General features: G+C 34.8%; 2 protein-coding genes across 6 annotated transcripts in view; both read right to left on the reverse strand.

Annotated features, from left to right (window-relative positions):
* Positions 1-4,637: 4,637 nt before the first annotated feature.
* The window catches only part of LOC126717348 (disease resistance protein RML1B-like), a 30,628-nt gene continuing 17,808 nt past the window's right edge, over positions 4,638-17,457 (reverse strand). The window contains exons 8-10 of the mRNA XM_050419003.1: positions 8,427-9,681; positions 5,590-5,667; positions 4,638-5,392 (exon numbers count right to left, since the gene is read on the reverse strand). The gene's annotated coding sequence lies outside the window, so the exon portion shown is untranslated. The remainder of the gene's footprint in view (positions 5,393-5,589; positions 5,668-8,426; positions 9,682-17,457) is intronic.
* Positions 10,113-16,326, reverse strand: LOC126717350 (disease resistance protein RPV1-like). Of its 5 annotated transcripts, none has more exons than XM_050419005.1 (7): positions 16,021-16,326; positions 15,138-15,300; positions 13,346-14,465; positions 12,890-13,150; positions 12,134-12,814; positions 10,734-12,018; positions 10,113-10,522 (listed from the first exon to the last, which is right to left on the reverse strand). In XM_050419005.1, exons 2-6 carry the CDS (start codon positions 15,206-15,208, stop codon positions 11,752-11,754), a joined length of 2,400 nt encoding a protein of 799 aa, XP_050274962.1. In that variant the 5' UTR covers positions 15,209-15,300; positions 16,021-16,326; the 3' UTR covers positions 10,113-10,522; positions 10,734-11,751. The 5 variants fall into 5 exon arrangements, with proteins under 5 accessions (XP_050274962.1, XP_050274963.1, XP_050274964.1 ...); XM_050419006.1 differs by having other exon boundaries at positions 10,734-11,387; positions 11,515-12,018; positions 15,138-16,326; XM_050419007.1 differs by having other exon boundaries at positions 10,113-10,455; positions 15,138-16,326.

Genomic DNA, 17,457 nt, shown 5'->3' on the forward strand with positions numbered 1-17,457 from the left:
TTTTAAAAAAACAATTTTTGACAGTTTTTACAAAACACTTTGCTTTTTTAAAAAACCAAATTTCATACTACACTTTCTAATTACTTGATGACAAAGATTATTGATCATATACTCTTCCATTTCCTAACTAGGCTTTTTTGGATATACACCACTGTCACTTTCTTGAAGGCCTTCTTTCCTCTCCCCGTATGTGTGTGTTAAAATACTTAGTATTCTAAATAAATAAATAAAAAATGCTCACTTTTCAGAAATATGAACAAAATATAATACTTTTATACTTTCAACAACCAAAAAAAAAAAAACCGTCTAAGAACACAAACAATAAAGCTTGAGAGTTTTTTTTTTTAACGGAAAAATTTATTGGTGATATAAAAAATAAAAATAAAAAGTTGTCATTAAATACATACTCATTTTTGTAATGTCAACCAGATATATTGCCTGCTTCATGTAGCACTATCCTCCATTCCTACACCTTCTTCATGTTATTCTTGAATCTTTCTTTGTGTTTTGTCAAAACTTCTCCAAAGTTTCCATTTTGGTTACGTACTTCTAATTGATCCACCTTGAAAAAGATTGGTTGCACAATTTGGCCTTTTTTTCTTACACTCAATAATTTTGACAAGTTCATCCAAACACCAAGTAGAAAATGCATAATTTTTAGAGAATACAATTATCGAAATCCTTGAACTTTCAATGGCTTTGAGAAGTTCTACAGAAATTTCTTCTCCCCTTAGGAGCTCATCATCCACGAAGGTGTTAATACCTCTATCACGCAAAGTGTCATTCAAATAACTCGTAAAACCATTGCGGGTATCTTCACCTCTAAAACTCAAAAACACATCATATCTGCATCTATGAAAGAAAGTGGAAGAGGAGTCTCCTTTGTTAGTCAAAAAAGCCATAGTGATTAGGATAGACAGTTGAAAAGATTTTAAAGGAAGAGGAGAAAGAAAGATGTGATGAAATTGGAATGGTAAGAGTAAAAGTGAGATATTTCTGAATGGATTTGAGAGAGAGAGAGAGAGAGAAAGAGAGAGAGAATGTAAATGGCAGAGTAAAGGAATTGAATTTTTGTTCTTGTGAGGCCAATAAGAATATGATAGTCTGTTATTGTGCAAATACTGTTGGTAGTTCGATTCACATTTTAGAGATTGCAATTTCGTAGTTGGCGACTGGGTGGCCCAAACGTGGAGGCTGAGAAATACTAATTGGAAAGTCATAGTCAGAGTTGCCATTCTGGGTTGAGGATACCCAAACCTATTATTGAGAATCAAATCTTAGTCCCGATCTGATAAGGGTAATATTGTAAATATACTCATTGATATAAAGGCGTAGAGCGACGTTCCAGACAAACCCGTTGGCCTTGTATCCACTAACACATGGCAACAGTATGGAGTCTATGACTTCATACTGACGGGGTCAACCTAGGTTGAAGATGGAAAGCTAACGACATTAAGCTGAAGGGTATGCATGAGACTGACGGTCCTGACGTAACCTAAACTTGGCCTCCACTCATGCGTATGTAAGGAAATATCTTGTGCCCCACACTTAGAAATACTCCTACAGGGTTCCGTAAAATACGCTCGTAAGGACTCCTATAAGGAAAAGATGTCAACCCTCTACTACTATAAAAGTCCCAATACCCTCACTAACCAAAGTACGCATAATTCACCCTAGCTCTGGTATTCTAAAGTTGTGAGAAGTTCTAACTTGACATTCGGAGGGTATTTAGCCGGCATCACACCGGTGCTCTCTGTTAGGGTTTTTTTTTTTTTTTTTTTTTTTTTTTTTTTTTTTTTTTTTTTTTCAGGTATTGTTTCGAGCACGTAACGTCATGTGATTTAATGTTGATTTTTTGGCATCATCACGATCAATGAAAATCATAGTTAGAGTTGCCATTCTGGGTTGAGGATACCCAACCCATTATTGAAAATCAAATCTTAAATGATGTAATATCTTTCTTCTTTTCTTTTTCTTTTTTCTAATATTCTTTTTTATCTGCACGTGTCTTTATACATTAAAATACCAATAAAATGCTGTGGTCACTGGTCACCAATATTTTCTTTCTTTCTCTGTTCCTTCTAGATTCTTGCTCTGTTCAAAAGTGTTGTCATATTCTAAAACAATACAAACACAGAGTCCACAACAAATCTTCATTACCGTTTATAGTCAAGTTTTTATTAATGGTAGTAATCTTCATTACCGTTGATAGTCAAGTTCTTATTCAGCTTAGCAGGCCTAAATGCTAATTTGATTCTTGACTAAACAGCCTTGAAACTCGTAGCATATGCATAGATCCAAGTACAACACATAGAATTGTGAATAATTTTACTGCTGCATTTCCATGCATCAAGACCCCAAGGTAGAGTCAAATCCCTAAGGAAGTCCTACAATTTCGTAAATGGGTGTATAAAACAGTATAAGTAGTTTCAGATGTTGAATTCACAATAGTGATTCTTTTTCTTTTTTCAATCAAAATATTCATGAGTATCTCAAGACTACTTAGGAAAAAAATAGGATACAGGAAAAGGCATGGTGATTTGGATAGACAGTTGAAAAGATTTAAAAAGGAACAAGAGAAAGAAATATATGATGAACTAGGAATTGTAAGCGTTAAAGTGAGATTTTTCTGAATGGATTTTTGAGAGAGAGAAATAAGAATGGGAATGGCGTAATAAAGGTATTATCTATGATCATACGAATCTGCCATTTATCCTCAAAAAAAAAAAAAAAAAAAAATTCTGTTATCATACGAATTTCATAGTTGGTGACTTGTAGCCCAGTCCCTAACTCAGATCTCTCTCTTTTTTTTTCTTTTTCTTTTTTTGAAAAAAATAAAAATAGCTCTTTGAACTATGTGGACAGCCGCTTCCGAATACAAATATTCTGCCCCACTTTTTATATTTTACTTTATTTTTCACCAATCACAATTTGACAAGCATTTATTAAACTTTTTTATATAAAATACCCAAAGTTTAAAATAGAAAAATATCAAACGCATGGCTTACCATAATTTTTTTCTTTAAGAAATGACTTACCATAATTGGTGAAACATAAAATGGAATATAAAACATGAGACCAAGGATATGTATTCACCAATTACCACAATTCCCATTAAATTTCAAAATTTGGAACCCCCCCCCCCCCCCCACCACACAGTCATGCACTTTTTTTCAAGTGTATTCACCAATCCCATTAATATATGTTTAGAACATACACATTCAAATTGATTAAATTTAAATGTGATAATACATGCCTTGTGAGCCAAAATAATAACACCATCTTGCCATTCAATTCCTTCTAAGTCAGGCCATTTTGTAGTCGTACATTGGGTTAAGTAATGAGTCTGAACTTGGTGAGAGTGTAATTAAGTGTGTGTGTGTAGCAGTTAGTTTGTATCTAAAGTAAAATTTTATTTAAAAAAAAAAAAAAAAAAAAAAAAAAAACCTTCTAAGTTAATGTTATCATTATATTCATCATCTTCTAAAATTATTTATTTATTGAATTTTTTTCATCATCATCATCATCAACAACATTTACTAGGTCTTATTGTTCTTTTATTTTAATCATTTTTCTTTATATTTCTTCTTGGTATTCTACTAACTTCTTAGACTTATAACAATAACAACAAAAATAGTTATATCGTCATTTAATACCTTAATTATAGTATAGAAAACAAATTTGTAAATATGATAGTAAAGCGTCAAATGTGTAGTCCAAATTTTGTAGAAGAAAGAGAAAAGAGAGAGAAAAAAAAAATCGTGGACATGTTTTTTTGTTCAGTATCTTTAATAGACAACACTCTACTCTTACATAAATGTAAGTCTTATATATAAACGAGACCTATATGTAATGTTCACTTTGAAATGAGAGAAATGTGTAATATTCCAAAAAGTATTGAATAATTTCACCAAATTTTTAGCTTTATTAAATTTAGCATGCTCTTAATTATGGTTCAATATTTTTTTCTTAAAAAAAAAAAATAGTTCAATAAACACGGGATTTAGATTTTTAACGCAAAAAGAAAACGAAGATGGGCTTCAGCTTTTTAACTTAAATCAAGTGTTGGTTAATTGACTTTAATATAGTTGGGCTTCTAATTTTGAAGTTCAAAATGAGACCCAACCTGAACCAGCCCAAGTAAGACTAAGGGTCCGTTTGGATACAGCTGAAAACTGAAAACTGAAACTGAAAACTGAAAAACACTGTAGCAAAATAATTTTTAAATGTGTGAATAGTATCGTGGGACCCATTTTTAATGAAAAACTTGCTGAAAAGTGAAATTTGTGGGTCCGTGAACAGTACACGATGTGCTGTGATTGGTCCAAAAAAATTTGAAAAGTCAAAGTTTGCGGCTACTGTTCATTGAACAGTGCATGAACAGTAGCCGCAACCCTCAAAACGCTCAAAAACGCGTGAAAAAAAAAAAAAAAAAAAAAAACGTAAACGCAAACGCAGAAGTTTTCATCCCAATCCAAACGCACTCTAAGTTGAATAAACCCAAGTAAGACTAAGTTGAATAGTAATACCAAACTTCATGTTCTTTGCGAAGAAAAAATGACCACCTTTCGTCATTTGGATCAAATCCAAACATGGGCTAACTTTTATTTTTAGTAAATAAGAGAAGACCCAATAACTTTATATTTTTAATATGACTTAATTCTTTTAAACTAATGCAATCTTCTGAAGGACCAATACCAAGTTCTTTATCCAACGCTTCAAATATTGAACTCTTCAAATAATTTCACCGGGCATATTCCTTTACTTGGTGACTTGAAACACCTTGTCCAGTTACTCCTTGGTGGGAACAGTTTATCTTCTACAACAAAGCTCAATTACCAAGTATTTGATTCCCTTACAAACTGTACCCTGCTAAGGGAAATCCATCTGAATTCTAACCAATCAGCTGATGAACTTCCCCCTTCTGTTGCAAATCTCTCTGTCAATCTCCAACATTTATTCAAAGATTGGAAAAGTATCAAAACCTTGTGTACTTATCAACTGAGAAAAGTTTTTTTCAAAGGCAAAATACCAAACTCCATTGGAAAACATCAGAAACTAGAAAGAGTTATGGTTACTGACAACTTGTTCTCTGGAGAAATTCAGGATATCTTTAGCAATTTTACACAGTTATATGAGCTCGACATGACAAACAATTGGTTATCTGGTAGAATTCCCATGAGTATAGCAACATGCCAGTGATTAGAGATGCTTGTTCTAGCAAGGACAGCACTCAATGGAAGCATTCCAAAGCAAATTTTTTTAGCTTCCCAGCTAAAATTTTTGCTGTTGGCAAATAACTCTTTAAGCAGTTCTCTGCCCAACGAATTTGGCCATTTGAGACAGTTTGACATCATGGACATTTCTGAAAACCAGCTATCCAGAAATATTCCTGCAATAACCAACGTCACAACATTGCAAGAAACAAGATAACTGACTCAATACCAAAGTCACTGGAAAATCTAACAGAACTGGAGAGCTTGGATATTTTTTCCAACAATCTCTCTGGCCTAATCCCTACAGAATTGGAGAACCTTATTGATTTGCAGATGTTAAATTTGTCTTTCAATAGCTTGAAAGGAGAAGTACCGAAAAATGGTGTCTTTGCCAACATCAGTTGGGATTCTCTCCAGGGAAACAATCAGCTCAGCGCATTTGACCATGAGACTGTAGAAAAGCTAAGAGTCACTACTTGTGTCACAAAAACAAAGTTGAATTCAGATTTAGTGCTCAAAGTCATTATTCCAACCTCTTCTTTCATTGTGCTTGTATGTGCATTGTGTTTAGTATGTGCAGTGATCACCCAAAAGAAGAGAGAGACAATAAAAAATTGAAGTTCATCATCTGAACTGAAGGGTTTACCACCAAGGCTTTCTTACTCTGAAACCCAAATTGCAACAAAGTTTGACACAAAAAATTTGATAGGGAGGCGTGCTTTTGGGTCTGCTTATAGAGCTGTTTTCAGTACTAGTGAAAATGGAATCCACACCACAGTTGCAGTGAAGGTTCTTGACTTGACACAAAGCAAAGATTCCAAGAGTTTTGATGCAGAATGTGAAGCTCTAAAAAACATCCGGCATTGGAACCTTGTTAAGGACTTCACTTCTTGTTCCAGCATTGATCACAGAGGAGCTGAATTCAAGGCTTTAGCTATGGAATTCATGTCTAATGGTAACTTGGATAAGTGGTTGTACCCAGAGGATGTTGAGTGTGGATCAACTCTGACCTTGACCCAGAGACTGAATATTGCCATTGATGTAGCTTCTGCATTAGATTACCTACATCATGATTGTGACCCACCTGTATTCCATTGCGACTTGAAACCTGGAAATGTGCTTTTAGATGAAGATATGATTGTTCATGTAGGAGATTTTGGGTTAGCAAGGTTTCTCTCCCATGATTCATCACAGAATGGGAGTAGCACAATTGGACTAAAAGGCTCAATTGGTTATATTGCTCCAAGTATGTTGTGGATCTTACTTTATGAAACTTAAAAGGATTTAGGGCCCGTTTGGATTGAGGGGGGAGGTAACACCCTATGTTTCTACATGCTTTCCTAAAGCTTTTATCATTTCTGGTTGGAAATACTTGATTCTAATATCCTGAAATTCTGTTGTAGAGTATGGCTTGGGTGGAAAGGCTTCAACCAATGGGGATGTCTAATAGTTTTGGGATACTGCTGCTTGAGATGATCATTGCCAAGAAGCCCACAGATGGGATTTTCCAGGAAGGTTTAAGCATAAACAAGTTCATCTCCGAAGTGCATGAGAGTAAAATATTGGATATTGCTGATCCAAGGCTTTTCAAGGATAATGAATCTTTTTTTGCAAAGCAGCAGTACTAAGTGAAGATAGCAGCAGCAAGAACAAAAACAACATTGCTTTCAGAGGTGACAAGTGTGTGGCTTCTATGGTGAGAGTTGGACTGTCTTGTGCTGCTGATTCATCGAAAGAACGTTTTCCTATGAGAGAAGCCTTATCGAAGTTGCAAGAGATTAAAAGATGTTCTATTGATGAAGCATTGCATTAAATCTATTTTGTGTATTTATGTTTGTTTCCCAAGCTGTTTGAAGCTATAAATTCTTATGATTAGAAAATGCAAATTGATATGAGGATCTCTTTAATGGCCAGTTAATTTGATCATATGTCAAATTTTATCAATCCTATTTTCTTTATCAATCCCCCATATTAAGAAAGTTCGGAAAATATTTATGTGAATATTTGCTAAAACGAATGAATGCAAGATAATTGCTTAGGCCATGTCATAAGGGCATCATATTCTTCATTCGCAGGTGCAAACCAGTGTGGGAATTGGGCTGCAATTTTATATGAGGGAGGTTATGTGGTATAGTAATCAAGTTACCGTAGGATGCGTGTATGTGCCAGATAAGGATGTAGTATGAGAAGGTTCTAGTGGGGAAATATCTGGTGCAGAAGTGGCTGGTTGAGAAGGATAGGAATGCTGGGAACTAGTTTCTGCAGAAACTAGTGGAAATGTAGGTAAAGGTGAAGGTTTTAGTACAGGTAGAGTAGAAGAGGATTGTGCAGTGGAATTAGATTGAGTAGAGGGCTGAAGAATTGATTGAGAACAAGAGTGCAATAAAAAAGTAAGCCAAAGAGCAGGTGAGGGAGAATTTGAGGGAGGAGCACTAGATTGTGAGGATGAAACTTGTGTTAATGCAGAAAAATCATGTTGATTAAATAAAACTTGCATGGTAACATAAATTCAGTGAGAGTGAGGTTCAAGACATCTGTAACCTTTTGAGTAGGGAGGGTAACCTAAAAATACACAAGGAGAAGTGTGAGGTTGATATTTGTGGGTATTATAAGGCTTAAGAAGAGGAAAATAAGTACACCCAAAAACTTTCAAGATAGTATTTAAAACTATTGATAATTGTATTGGAGCTGGACCACATTCATCAGTGTGGATTAATTCTAAAGGTTAGTAGACTGAAAAATCAGATTTAGCAAAGGCAGTGTCTACAATGCACATCAGAGTTATTTGCAGTACATGATTTTGAAAGAAAAGGAACTGCCGGGGCAAGAACTTTATCACTAGGGTGTTTTAGTCTGTGATGCCATGGCATCCACTTTTTGGAAAGAAACCTATTTACAGAATTTACTCAACGTTGCAGATTTTGATTCTCTGATTGGGTAGATGAATCAGGACATGTATTGAGATGTGAAGGTGATGAAGATGCAGTTGATGCCAAGGGTTTTGAGTAGATTTGATATTCTCCATTTTCATACAAACCCTCGTTGAAAATTTTCCAGTCAGAATATCCTGACATTGGAATTTATAGCATCAAAATGACAATTCTTACATGAGCATAATTTGTGAACTGAGTAGATTAGAAGCAATACTAGGCACATGTAACACATTTCTAAGTTGGAAATTATGGTATTTAGTGCTAAGAGAGGCATTACCTATATGAACCTTCCTCCTCTACCATGGTTATGTGAATTTCTTTCTCGACCTTGAATTCCTCCTGAACTCAAACACATCTGTGCCTGTGAATGATTCAAATTTTGCTTCTAGTTTGATGAGGCATACATTGCCATAGAATGCAAATTTCCTTCGGCGTTTCAATCAGAGTTTTTTCATATGAATGATTAACATTGAGTCTTGATTGCAGAAGAAAAGTGAGCATACCCCTTAGGCAAGCCTCTGAGGACTATGCAGATTAACTCTTAGTTATCCACTGTAACACCAACTGCTAGTAATCGATCTCTTACAGCTTTAATTCTCTGTAAGAATCCATTGATAGTTTCAGTGCCTTTTTTATATTTTGTAGTTCAATCTTCAAATTCAAAATATTAGCCCTCGAAGTTGAAGCGAATCGTTGCTCCAAAGTATTCCAAACATCACTAGCATTGTTGATTCCAACCACCAAAGAGAATTCTGAAGGCTCTACTACCATGTGAGATTCAACGAAGGAATAAGGAAATATAAAAGAAAATATCTAAATGATTATATTAGCTCAGAAACTATGTTAGATTCATTTTTATATAGTTGTCTATAGGATTAGAGTCACTTACAGATCTAACAAACTATTAGAGACTGAAACAGTAATCTTAGAGTTAGTTAGTACGCATGGATCTCACATGTTATAAGTTAATTAATATCCAAGACTGAAATGGCATTGTTCTCTTAAATCATTCTTTCATTAAATGAAACGGTGTCGCATGGCTCTAAGCTTTAGTAGGAATGCAGTGTTGTTGAAGATTCATGCTTCCCTCAATGCTAATTTGGTTCTTACTGCTAAACAGCCTTGAAACTCAAAGCATAAAGCATAGATCCAAGCAAATGCCAGAGCTTCCTTTGTCCGAACCATTCCTCCATGACCACCTGACCAACCTAGCCAGACTCCACCTCATCTTATCTGGAAACCCGGACCTTGGCCGAAACTCAAGGTAAATTTTGTTGGTTCAATGTTTAGAGATGATAATCTTGCTGGTGCTGGAGTTATTGTCCGAAATGAGAATGGTAGAGTCGTAGCATCCATGGGCAGAGAGTTTTCAGCTTCCCTTTTCGGTCACTGCAGTAGAAGTAATTGCAGCAAAGAAAGCCCTTCAGTTTGCTAAAGATCTTGGGTTATCATCCATTGTTCTTGAGGGCGACTCAAAGATCACCATTGATGGATTAATGGGTGAAGACTCATCGTTGGCAGAGTATGGACACCTAATAGATGAAGCAAAGGAGATAGCAAAGAAGCTGGTTGAAGTTGAGTTTAATCATGTGCAAAGACAGGCTAATAATGCAGCCCACAACATTGCTAGACATGTTAGCAAGTTTTCGGTGTGGATGGAGGATGTTCATCCACACTTTTTTTCTGTAATTCAAGTCGATTCGGCTTCTAGTTAATAAAATTAGTGTTTCCTCTCAAAAAAAAAAAAAAAAAAAAAAGACTCCAAGGTAGTGTCAAATCCCTAAGGCAGTCATAAAATTTATTAAATTTAAGTTGATATTCAAGTTCTCTTTTTTTTATTAAATTTTGTTTAATTTAAGTTTCTTAATGACCCCTCTGAAATAAAATCCTGGAGCTGCCACTACCATCATGTGTGATGAGACAGTTGATTTGAGAGAGGAGTGATAAAAGAACTAAAAGATGCTGCAAATGAAACAACAAAACTAAAGGGGAGACATACCTTGACATTTAAAAACATAATAGAAAATGTTTCAATGTACCTTGGCATATTCTTAGAAGTTCAATAAAGAAGTTCTCATTTCTTCGAAAATGGATATGGATTGAAGTCAACATCCTACATGCAGCATAGAAGGTCAAGGCCATCTTTGCTGTTGTCGGAAAGTTTACAGGAAAAAGAAGACTAGAGTCATTATCAAACCCCATCCATATACAGGGAAGAAGCCAAGCCGAAATATCCTTCATTATGTTCTTCCATTCCCAGCCAGTAGGGATTGCAATGAAGTTGATGATGCTTGCTGCGTCACCTTCTACTGGTGCGGAATATGATGACAAAATTCAAACAGATCAACCCAAAGAGAAATCCTCGACAACAAGCTAACAAGATAAAAATTATCACCAGATTAGATTCTTCCAACTACACTAAGGAAGAGAGAGAGAAATCCAATTGTGTGATGTTTACTGAATTTTACCATTATATATATATATATATACAAGGAAATACTGAAACTCATCTCTTGAAAAGCAAGAGTGTGAGGTCATTCATTCAGAACATAGTAACATTTTGTCAAATACTTGGAGTGCGTACCTTTATAAATTATACTCTCTATCACAACTTGCTCAAGTCTGTCCTGTTTGTCCAATGGCATTGCCCACCTTGCTGTTGATGTTTATGCCATGTCTGATTACTTTGCCATTTCCCTCTTGATCTTTGAGAACCAAAGCCAAGCCTAAATTCTTTTGATCACATGACACATCAAAATTAAGCTTTACCCATTGGTCAGTTGGCTTAATCCAAGCACTTCCCCTGTTTTGCTCTTCAGTTCCCCGTGTAATTTCAAGTGATCTCATGTAAGAGTCATATTGTTTGTTAAGACGATTGACTAGCTGAGTTATGCTGGCTTTAGTGTTTGAAAACAGAGCATCCTCCCTTGCACACCAAAGGATTTTCATTGCCACTATTGCATACAGTGTGAATTCCTCTTTTTTCAATCTCTCTGCCAGTAATTCCTTTGGGGGGTCAATTATATGTTCAATGAATTCCATAACAGATTGAGCTTGTATCATTTCGACTTGAAAGCTCCATCTACCACCATACCACAATTCTTTGGCATAGGGACAGCATTGAAATAGATGTAAAACTGAATCTTCAGCTATTTCACAAAGAGGACAATAATAGGCATCTTGGGCTTCAGAGCATTTGACCAGCTTCTGCTTAAAGGGGAGGATTTCCGCGGCCACTCTGGATAAAAAAATTTTTTAATCCTTCATCAAAAGACACATTTAATCTTTCATGAATTCTTATGCAAGCCACATTATCTGCAGCGGAGTTTTGAGGAGAACATATGCATGCTACATGAACCCCGCACCTTTCTATTGTAACTTCAGCAATTTTTGGATCATAATTTGAAATTTCAAATTGAAGCTTAACTTCAGTCCACCCATTTAGAATTATGCCTTCCAAAGAAATATCCCTTTTATAGTGTACCCACATAAAAGATGAAAATGATATATTCATAAAAGCTACAGGATTTGTGAGCAATCCTTTATAACCATTAATCAAAATGTAGATAGCACCTTCTCCCAAGACAGATAGATTTCTTAGCTTAGTATCCTTTAGTTCCACTTATAGCAGCACAGCAAGCAAATGTTAGAGATTTCTGACCGACCGAGAATGATATGGAACTTCCAACACTTTGATGGTTGAACCACTTTGGAATCTCAATTCTTGAAAGTACAAGGTTGTGTCCACCACCATTAAGTTTAAATGAAAACCCCTTTTTGTAAGCAAAGTCCGTTTCAGATGCATAATCCTGGTGCAATGATCGGCTTGGACATACAATATTCTGTGGAAGCCCTACCATTTCTTCAAACTGCTTGCAATTAGCAAATTAAAAAAACTACAGTTTAGCAAATCTAGTAACGTATTTGGGAAAGTCAACCAAAATTGTATCTCTTAAAACTTTAAATTGAGAGAGAGATATGAACCTGACTCAATAATCTTCTTCTTGATTGTGAATCCAACAAATTGCATCCTGTTGCAACTACAGAACGTATACATGATGGAAGTCTTGGAATTTCCCAAAGATTCCAGCAGCCTTGAATATGAAGGACCATTAATTGAGGAAATCTGCTAGCGATGTCGGGGAGAGTAGCAGTGTTGCTGTCCCAAAAAAACAAAACTTCTAATTTGGGGAAGCAATCAGGAGTATCCAAGATCTTTGGAAAATTTTCAAAATCAAACAAATAGAGCTTCCTAAGATTTTGTAATTTAGAGAGGCTACTTGGAAGTTCTTTAATGTTTTTAAAACCGATGGCTAATGTATGAAGGCTAGTGAGATTTCCAACTGATGAAGGCAGAGCTAATCTTTTCGTTCTTTGCCCAATATCGGGAAACTTCTCAAGACTTTCATAGTCATAGAAATAAAACCATTTTAGAGATTTCAACTTGAGGTTTCTTGGAATAATTTCAAGATTTTTACATGCTTGGAGACTCCAAAATTCAAGCTCTTCAAGAAGTCCAACAGCTTGATGAATCTCAACTAAATTTTCACATCTATTAAGTTCCAACTTCTTTATGTTTGGGGCAATCACCGATAAGTTAGGTAATTTGGTAATGTTTTTACAGTCACTGAAGTCAATATATTTCAAAGTTGTGAACCGACATCTCTGTAGAGGATGGAAAAAAAAAATCAATAAATATAGCCTAAAGATATAATAATTAATAAATGGTAATGGCCATACCTCGAAATGCTCATCCAATTTAATGTGGCTTCTTGGCATATTAAGTGCAACAAGTTTTTGAAGATTAACAATGGCCGGCAAGGAAGATAAAGGAAATTCATTCCAATCAATTAATCTTAACTCATTTGGAAGATAGTTAAGATTTTCACAAATTACGTTATGAACTATCAAATATTTGAGATTTTTCATCTTTCCGAAATCCAATTGCATGCTTCTTGGTTGTGGTAAGCACAATGATATGCCTCGAACTTCTTCTGATCCCTAAATGGACAAAGAATTACGTTAATTACATTACACAATAGAATTTACAATTACTAAATTGTAAAAAAAAAATAATAATAATGTTGATTAATTTATTTTTTTCTTCAACATTAAAAAGAAAAAAATCAAAGAAAGCAGAAAAATTCACTAAATATGCCTTGTGAGAAATGGAAAAGATAAATCAATAACTTATACCGTATCTGGAATTAATACTTCAGGAGCATCATCATAACATATTAACCTTTCATGTTTCTTTGACAATTCTAATTCTTGTTTGACAATTTCTAAACCCATTTGTTGTATCAAGTCATGCATCAATAATTTGCCATCTTTAGCAAAAACTATGAGAGACTTATCATTAAGTATTTCAATATCGTAATATGGGTCGTAAGAATTGCAACTTTGTAGTATATGTTCAACAACATCCTTGTTTGATCCCTTCAGAAAACATGCAATATCAAGGAAAATATCCCGTTGAGTTTGGTCCAATCCTTCATAGCTTATTTTGAGTACATGTTGAATATCCGGATTAAGAATTCTTTTGTACTTATCTAATGCACTTTTCCAAGAACGTGTATTTCTCTTATGCAAATCAGCACCTATTATTTCTAAAGCTAATGGAAGGCCTTTGGCATAATGTATAAATGAGTCTACGAGTTCCAAATAATCCTCCTTAGGCTTGCTTCTTTTGAATGCATGTTGACAAAAAAGTGTATGAGATTCATGTTCATCTAATTCCTTAACCTTGTAGTCATAGTAGGTAAAACGAAAATCCTCTTGAAAAGTAGATAGAAACTTTTCCTCTCTTGCAGTGATAATGATTCTACTTCCAAGAGCAAACCGATTGCATTCTCCAAGCAAATTTTTAATTTGGATTAATTTGTCAACATCATCAAGAATTAAAAGAATTCTTTTGTGTTGAAGCATTTCCATTCTCACATTGATTCTTCTAAATACACCAGGCACCTTCAAAGTTCTACCTCCTAAGATCTCAGAATAAAATGTCTCTTTTAATTGGAGTATGCCATCTTTTGTTCTTGAGTTTTCTTTAACATCCTCTAGAAAGCTTCTTCCTTCAAAACGATATGCAATTAAGTCAAAAATAGCTTTTGCAATTGTTGTCTTACCTATTCCAGGAAGGCCATGGATCACTACCATACGAACATCATTTGAATCAATATCTAAACACCAATTTATTTCATCTACACAAGAATCTATTCCAACGGGGTATTTAACATCAAATATTTGTGGATAATTTAATTTAGCACCTGAGATATCTTCAAAAATTTCTTTGATAAATGTAAATTGAGGGTGGCTGCAATTTGAAAAGCATTAAAAACTTGTTAGAAAGTAGAATATGAAGATGAACTGAATTCAAAATTTTTAGCTTGTGTACCATGACTTAAATATTGCTAATACAAGTTAATGGCAAGTAATTTATAAATCTAATTAAGAACTATCAGTATGAACCACTGAAATCCAACCCAATTGAAACCGTAAATTGTTTGACAAAAAAATGTATTAGTATGCCAAATAATTATTGACAATCAATTTTCCTAATAACTTGTAAAAGAGATAATAATAAAATCTAAATACAAAAACTTAATTAGCAATTTTGTATCTCAAAAACAAAAAGAACCATTTTTTAAACAAAAACATATAATATAGAATTAATAAATAATATTTAATTGATATTGAAATATAAAAAAGAAAATTCTAAAATCCTCAAACTATATAGTATAGAGCTGCCCCAAGTGGGAAAAACTTCTATTTAATTGATAATATTATCAATTATATATGCTTCCCTCTCTATCTAGCCGAACTAGCTCACTATTAAAAGATATAATCAAAATATAATACTTTCAAATTTTCAACCAAAAAAAAAAAAAAAAAAAAAAAAAAAGGGCAAAAAATAAGGCTTCGCCTGGGTGTTGTGTTTAACATTAAAATTTATTGGTGATAACAAAAATAAAGATAGAATACATACTCATTTTTGTAGTGCCATCCAGATATACTGGCGGCTTCATGTAGAGCTATCCTCCATTTCTGCACCTTCATGTTATCCTTGAACCCTTCTTCATGTTTTCTCAAAGCTTCTTCAAATTTTCCCTTTTGGTTACGCACTTCTGATGGACCCACCTTGTAAAAAACTGGTAGCACAATTTGGCCTTTCTTCTTACATTCAAGAATTTTGACAAGTTCATCCAAACATCAGGTGGAAAATGCATAATTTTTAAAGAATACAATTATCGAAATTCTTGAACTTTCAATGGCATCAAAAAGTTCTGCAAAAATTTCTTCACCCCTCGGGAGCTCATCATCCATGAAGGTGTTAATACCATGATGACGCAAAATGCCATTCAAATTACCCGTAAAACTATTGCGGGTATCTTCCCCTCTAAAACTCAAGAACACATCATATTTGCATTGGTGGGTGAAAGAGGAAGAGGACTTTCCTCTGTTGGTCAAAAAATCCATAGTGATTTGGATATACAGTTGAAAATATTCAAAAGGAAGAGGAGAAAGAAGGAGATGTGATAAATAGACTTTTGAGAGAGAGAGAGAGAATGCCAATAAGACCACACTGACTTTGGTCACAAATGGAGGTTGAGAAAACTGGATGTTATCTACTAGTGAAAATACTATTTAGATAGTCATATACCAGGAGGAAAGTGGACAGAAATTTCTTGGGGCTTTGTGCTTATAAAGATGACAAGTGTCTGAGTCACGCGCATGGTACATGACCCATCAAACTCGACTAACTGAAACGAACACACCCCCAAGCAAAATTAAAAACGATTGTTTCTGTTTGGTTCGCATTTTCTGTTATCTTGCAAAACAAATGAAGAGTTAAAAAAAGAGGGGCTGACCTTTCGCTTTTAGATCATCTGAGTCGCCATTATCGAAGGCAAATGTGGAGGATTCTGAGTTCTGAGCGCGAGGTGGCTGATGCTCTGCGATTCTAAAACCCCTTGGGTTTTTTCGAAGGCAGTAAACGGCGTCACATAAGAAACACCTGAGTTTGACTGCTTTTGGGGGGACCGGTGTCAGTGTTGTGAACTGGTGCAGTAAGAGAGAGAGTGAGAGAGGGGACCGGCGGCGTTTGATGTGGAGGTGGAGGTGGAGATGGAGGTGGTGGTGGAGCTATGGTGGGGGAACTGGTGGACTGAGAGAGAAAGAGGAGGTATTGTGCATAACATCATCCATCAGCCATTCAAAATAGTAAGTTAGGAACGTTTTCAAAGAATTAAGGAAACTAACATCTCGAGTTTTTGAAACTCGAGATCTATATCATATCTCGAGTCCAAAAGACTCGTCTCGGGAGTGTGAAAATGCCACATAGATCTCGAGTCTTTAAAACTCGATTTCCATGCAAAAAAAATTTCACCTATAGTGGCGTTTTTAAGCCTTACAGTGACGTTTTAAAGCCCTATAGCGGCGTTTTCCTGCAAATTTTTTTTAAAAGTACAGGTTTGGGGGGTCCTATAGTGGCGTTTTTAAGCCATATAGTGACGTTTTATAGACCTATAGCGGCGTTTTTACTCAATTAATGGAAATCGAGTTTTTAAAACTCGATTTTCAGCCTGATTTTTTCATTAATCCACTTACAAATCAAGACTTAAAAACTCGAGTTTTATCTTGGAACTCGAGTTTTAGACACTCGAGATGCTAGTTTTCAACATTGTTTTGAAATATGACAATTAACTAAATTTTTTAATATTTATTGTTATTTAGAAAAAAAATTCGAGAAAGAGGGTATTGGGGTTTTGTTTTATTTGGGTTAGGTGAGTTTCATGACACTGGTGATTTTCATAGACTGGCACTTAACCCAGCTCAAATTTTTACCCTAAACTATATTTCTATATTTTAGGCATTGTCAATTGAATTATGAAAATGCACAATCGACCTTATACAAGAGAAAGGAATTGCAAATCACTGATTACGAAGTTTTTTCTACCTAAACCTCCTCGTTGCTACTTCCATTAAGTTTTAGTTTCGTATAAACAAATATCTGATCCAGTGTGTGGGTGTGTTCGAGGCGGTGGTATTAGCAAATATACAAAAGAACAAAAAATGGGTAAAAAAGAAAAAAAAAATTAAATTAAATAAGAAAAATGAAAATTTGTATTTTTGTTAAGGGTTTGTTGTTGTCGGAACCTGAAAATCCAAACCCAACAATTGTGCCACCACCTCATGCCAATCGAAACCTACAAACCTAAACCCAACAAATGCTATTCATCCTGATTGGAGGTAAGCTCCAGTGCGGAACAAGAGATATGAACAAGACAGAAACCTCAATGATGAGC

The sequence above is a fragment of the Quercus robur genome, chromosome 3, assembly GCF_932294415.1.
Source record: "Quercus robur chromosome 3, dhQueRobu3.1, whole genome shotgun sequence".
NCBI classification, from domain to species: Eukaryota; Viridiplantae; Streptophyta; class Magnoliopsida; order Fagales; family Fagaceae; genus Quercus; species Quercus robur.

Coding starts and splice junctions, on each gene's coding strand:
- LOC126717350 (XM_050419005.1), bottom strand. CDS start 15,208: ATGAAGGTGCAGAAATGGAGGATAGCTCTACATGAAGCCGCCAGTATA. Junction 12,815..12,889: donor AATTGGATGAGCATTTCGAG/GTATGGCCATTA, acceptor CATCCTCTACAG/AGATGTCGGTTCACAACTTT. Junction 12,019..12,133: donor GAAGAAGATTATTGAGTCAG/GTTCATATCTCT, acceptor AATTGCAAGCAG/TTTGAAGAAATGGTAGGGCT.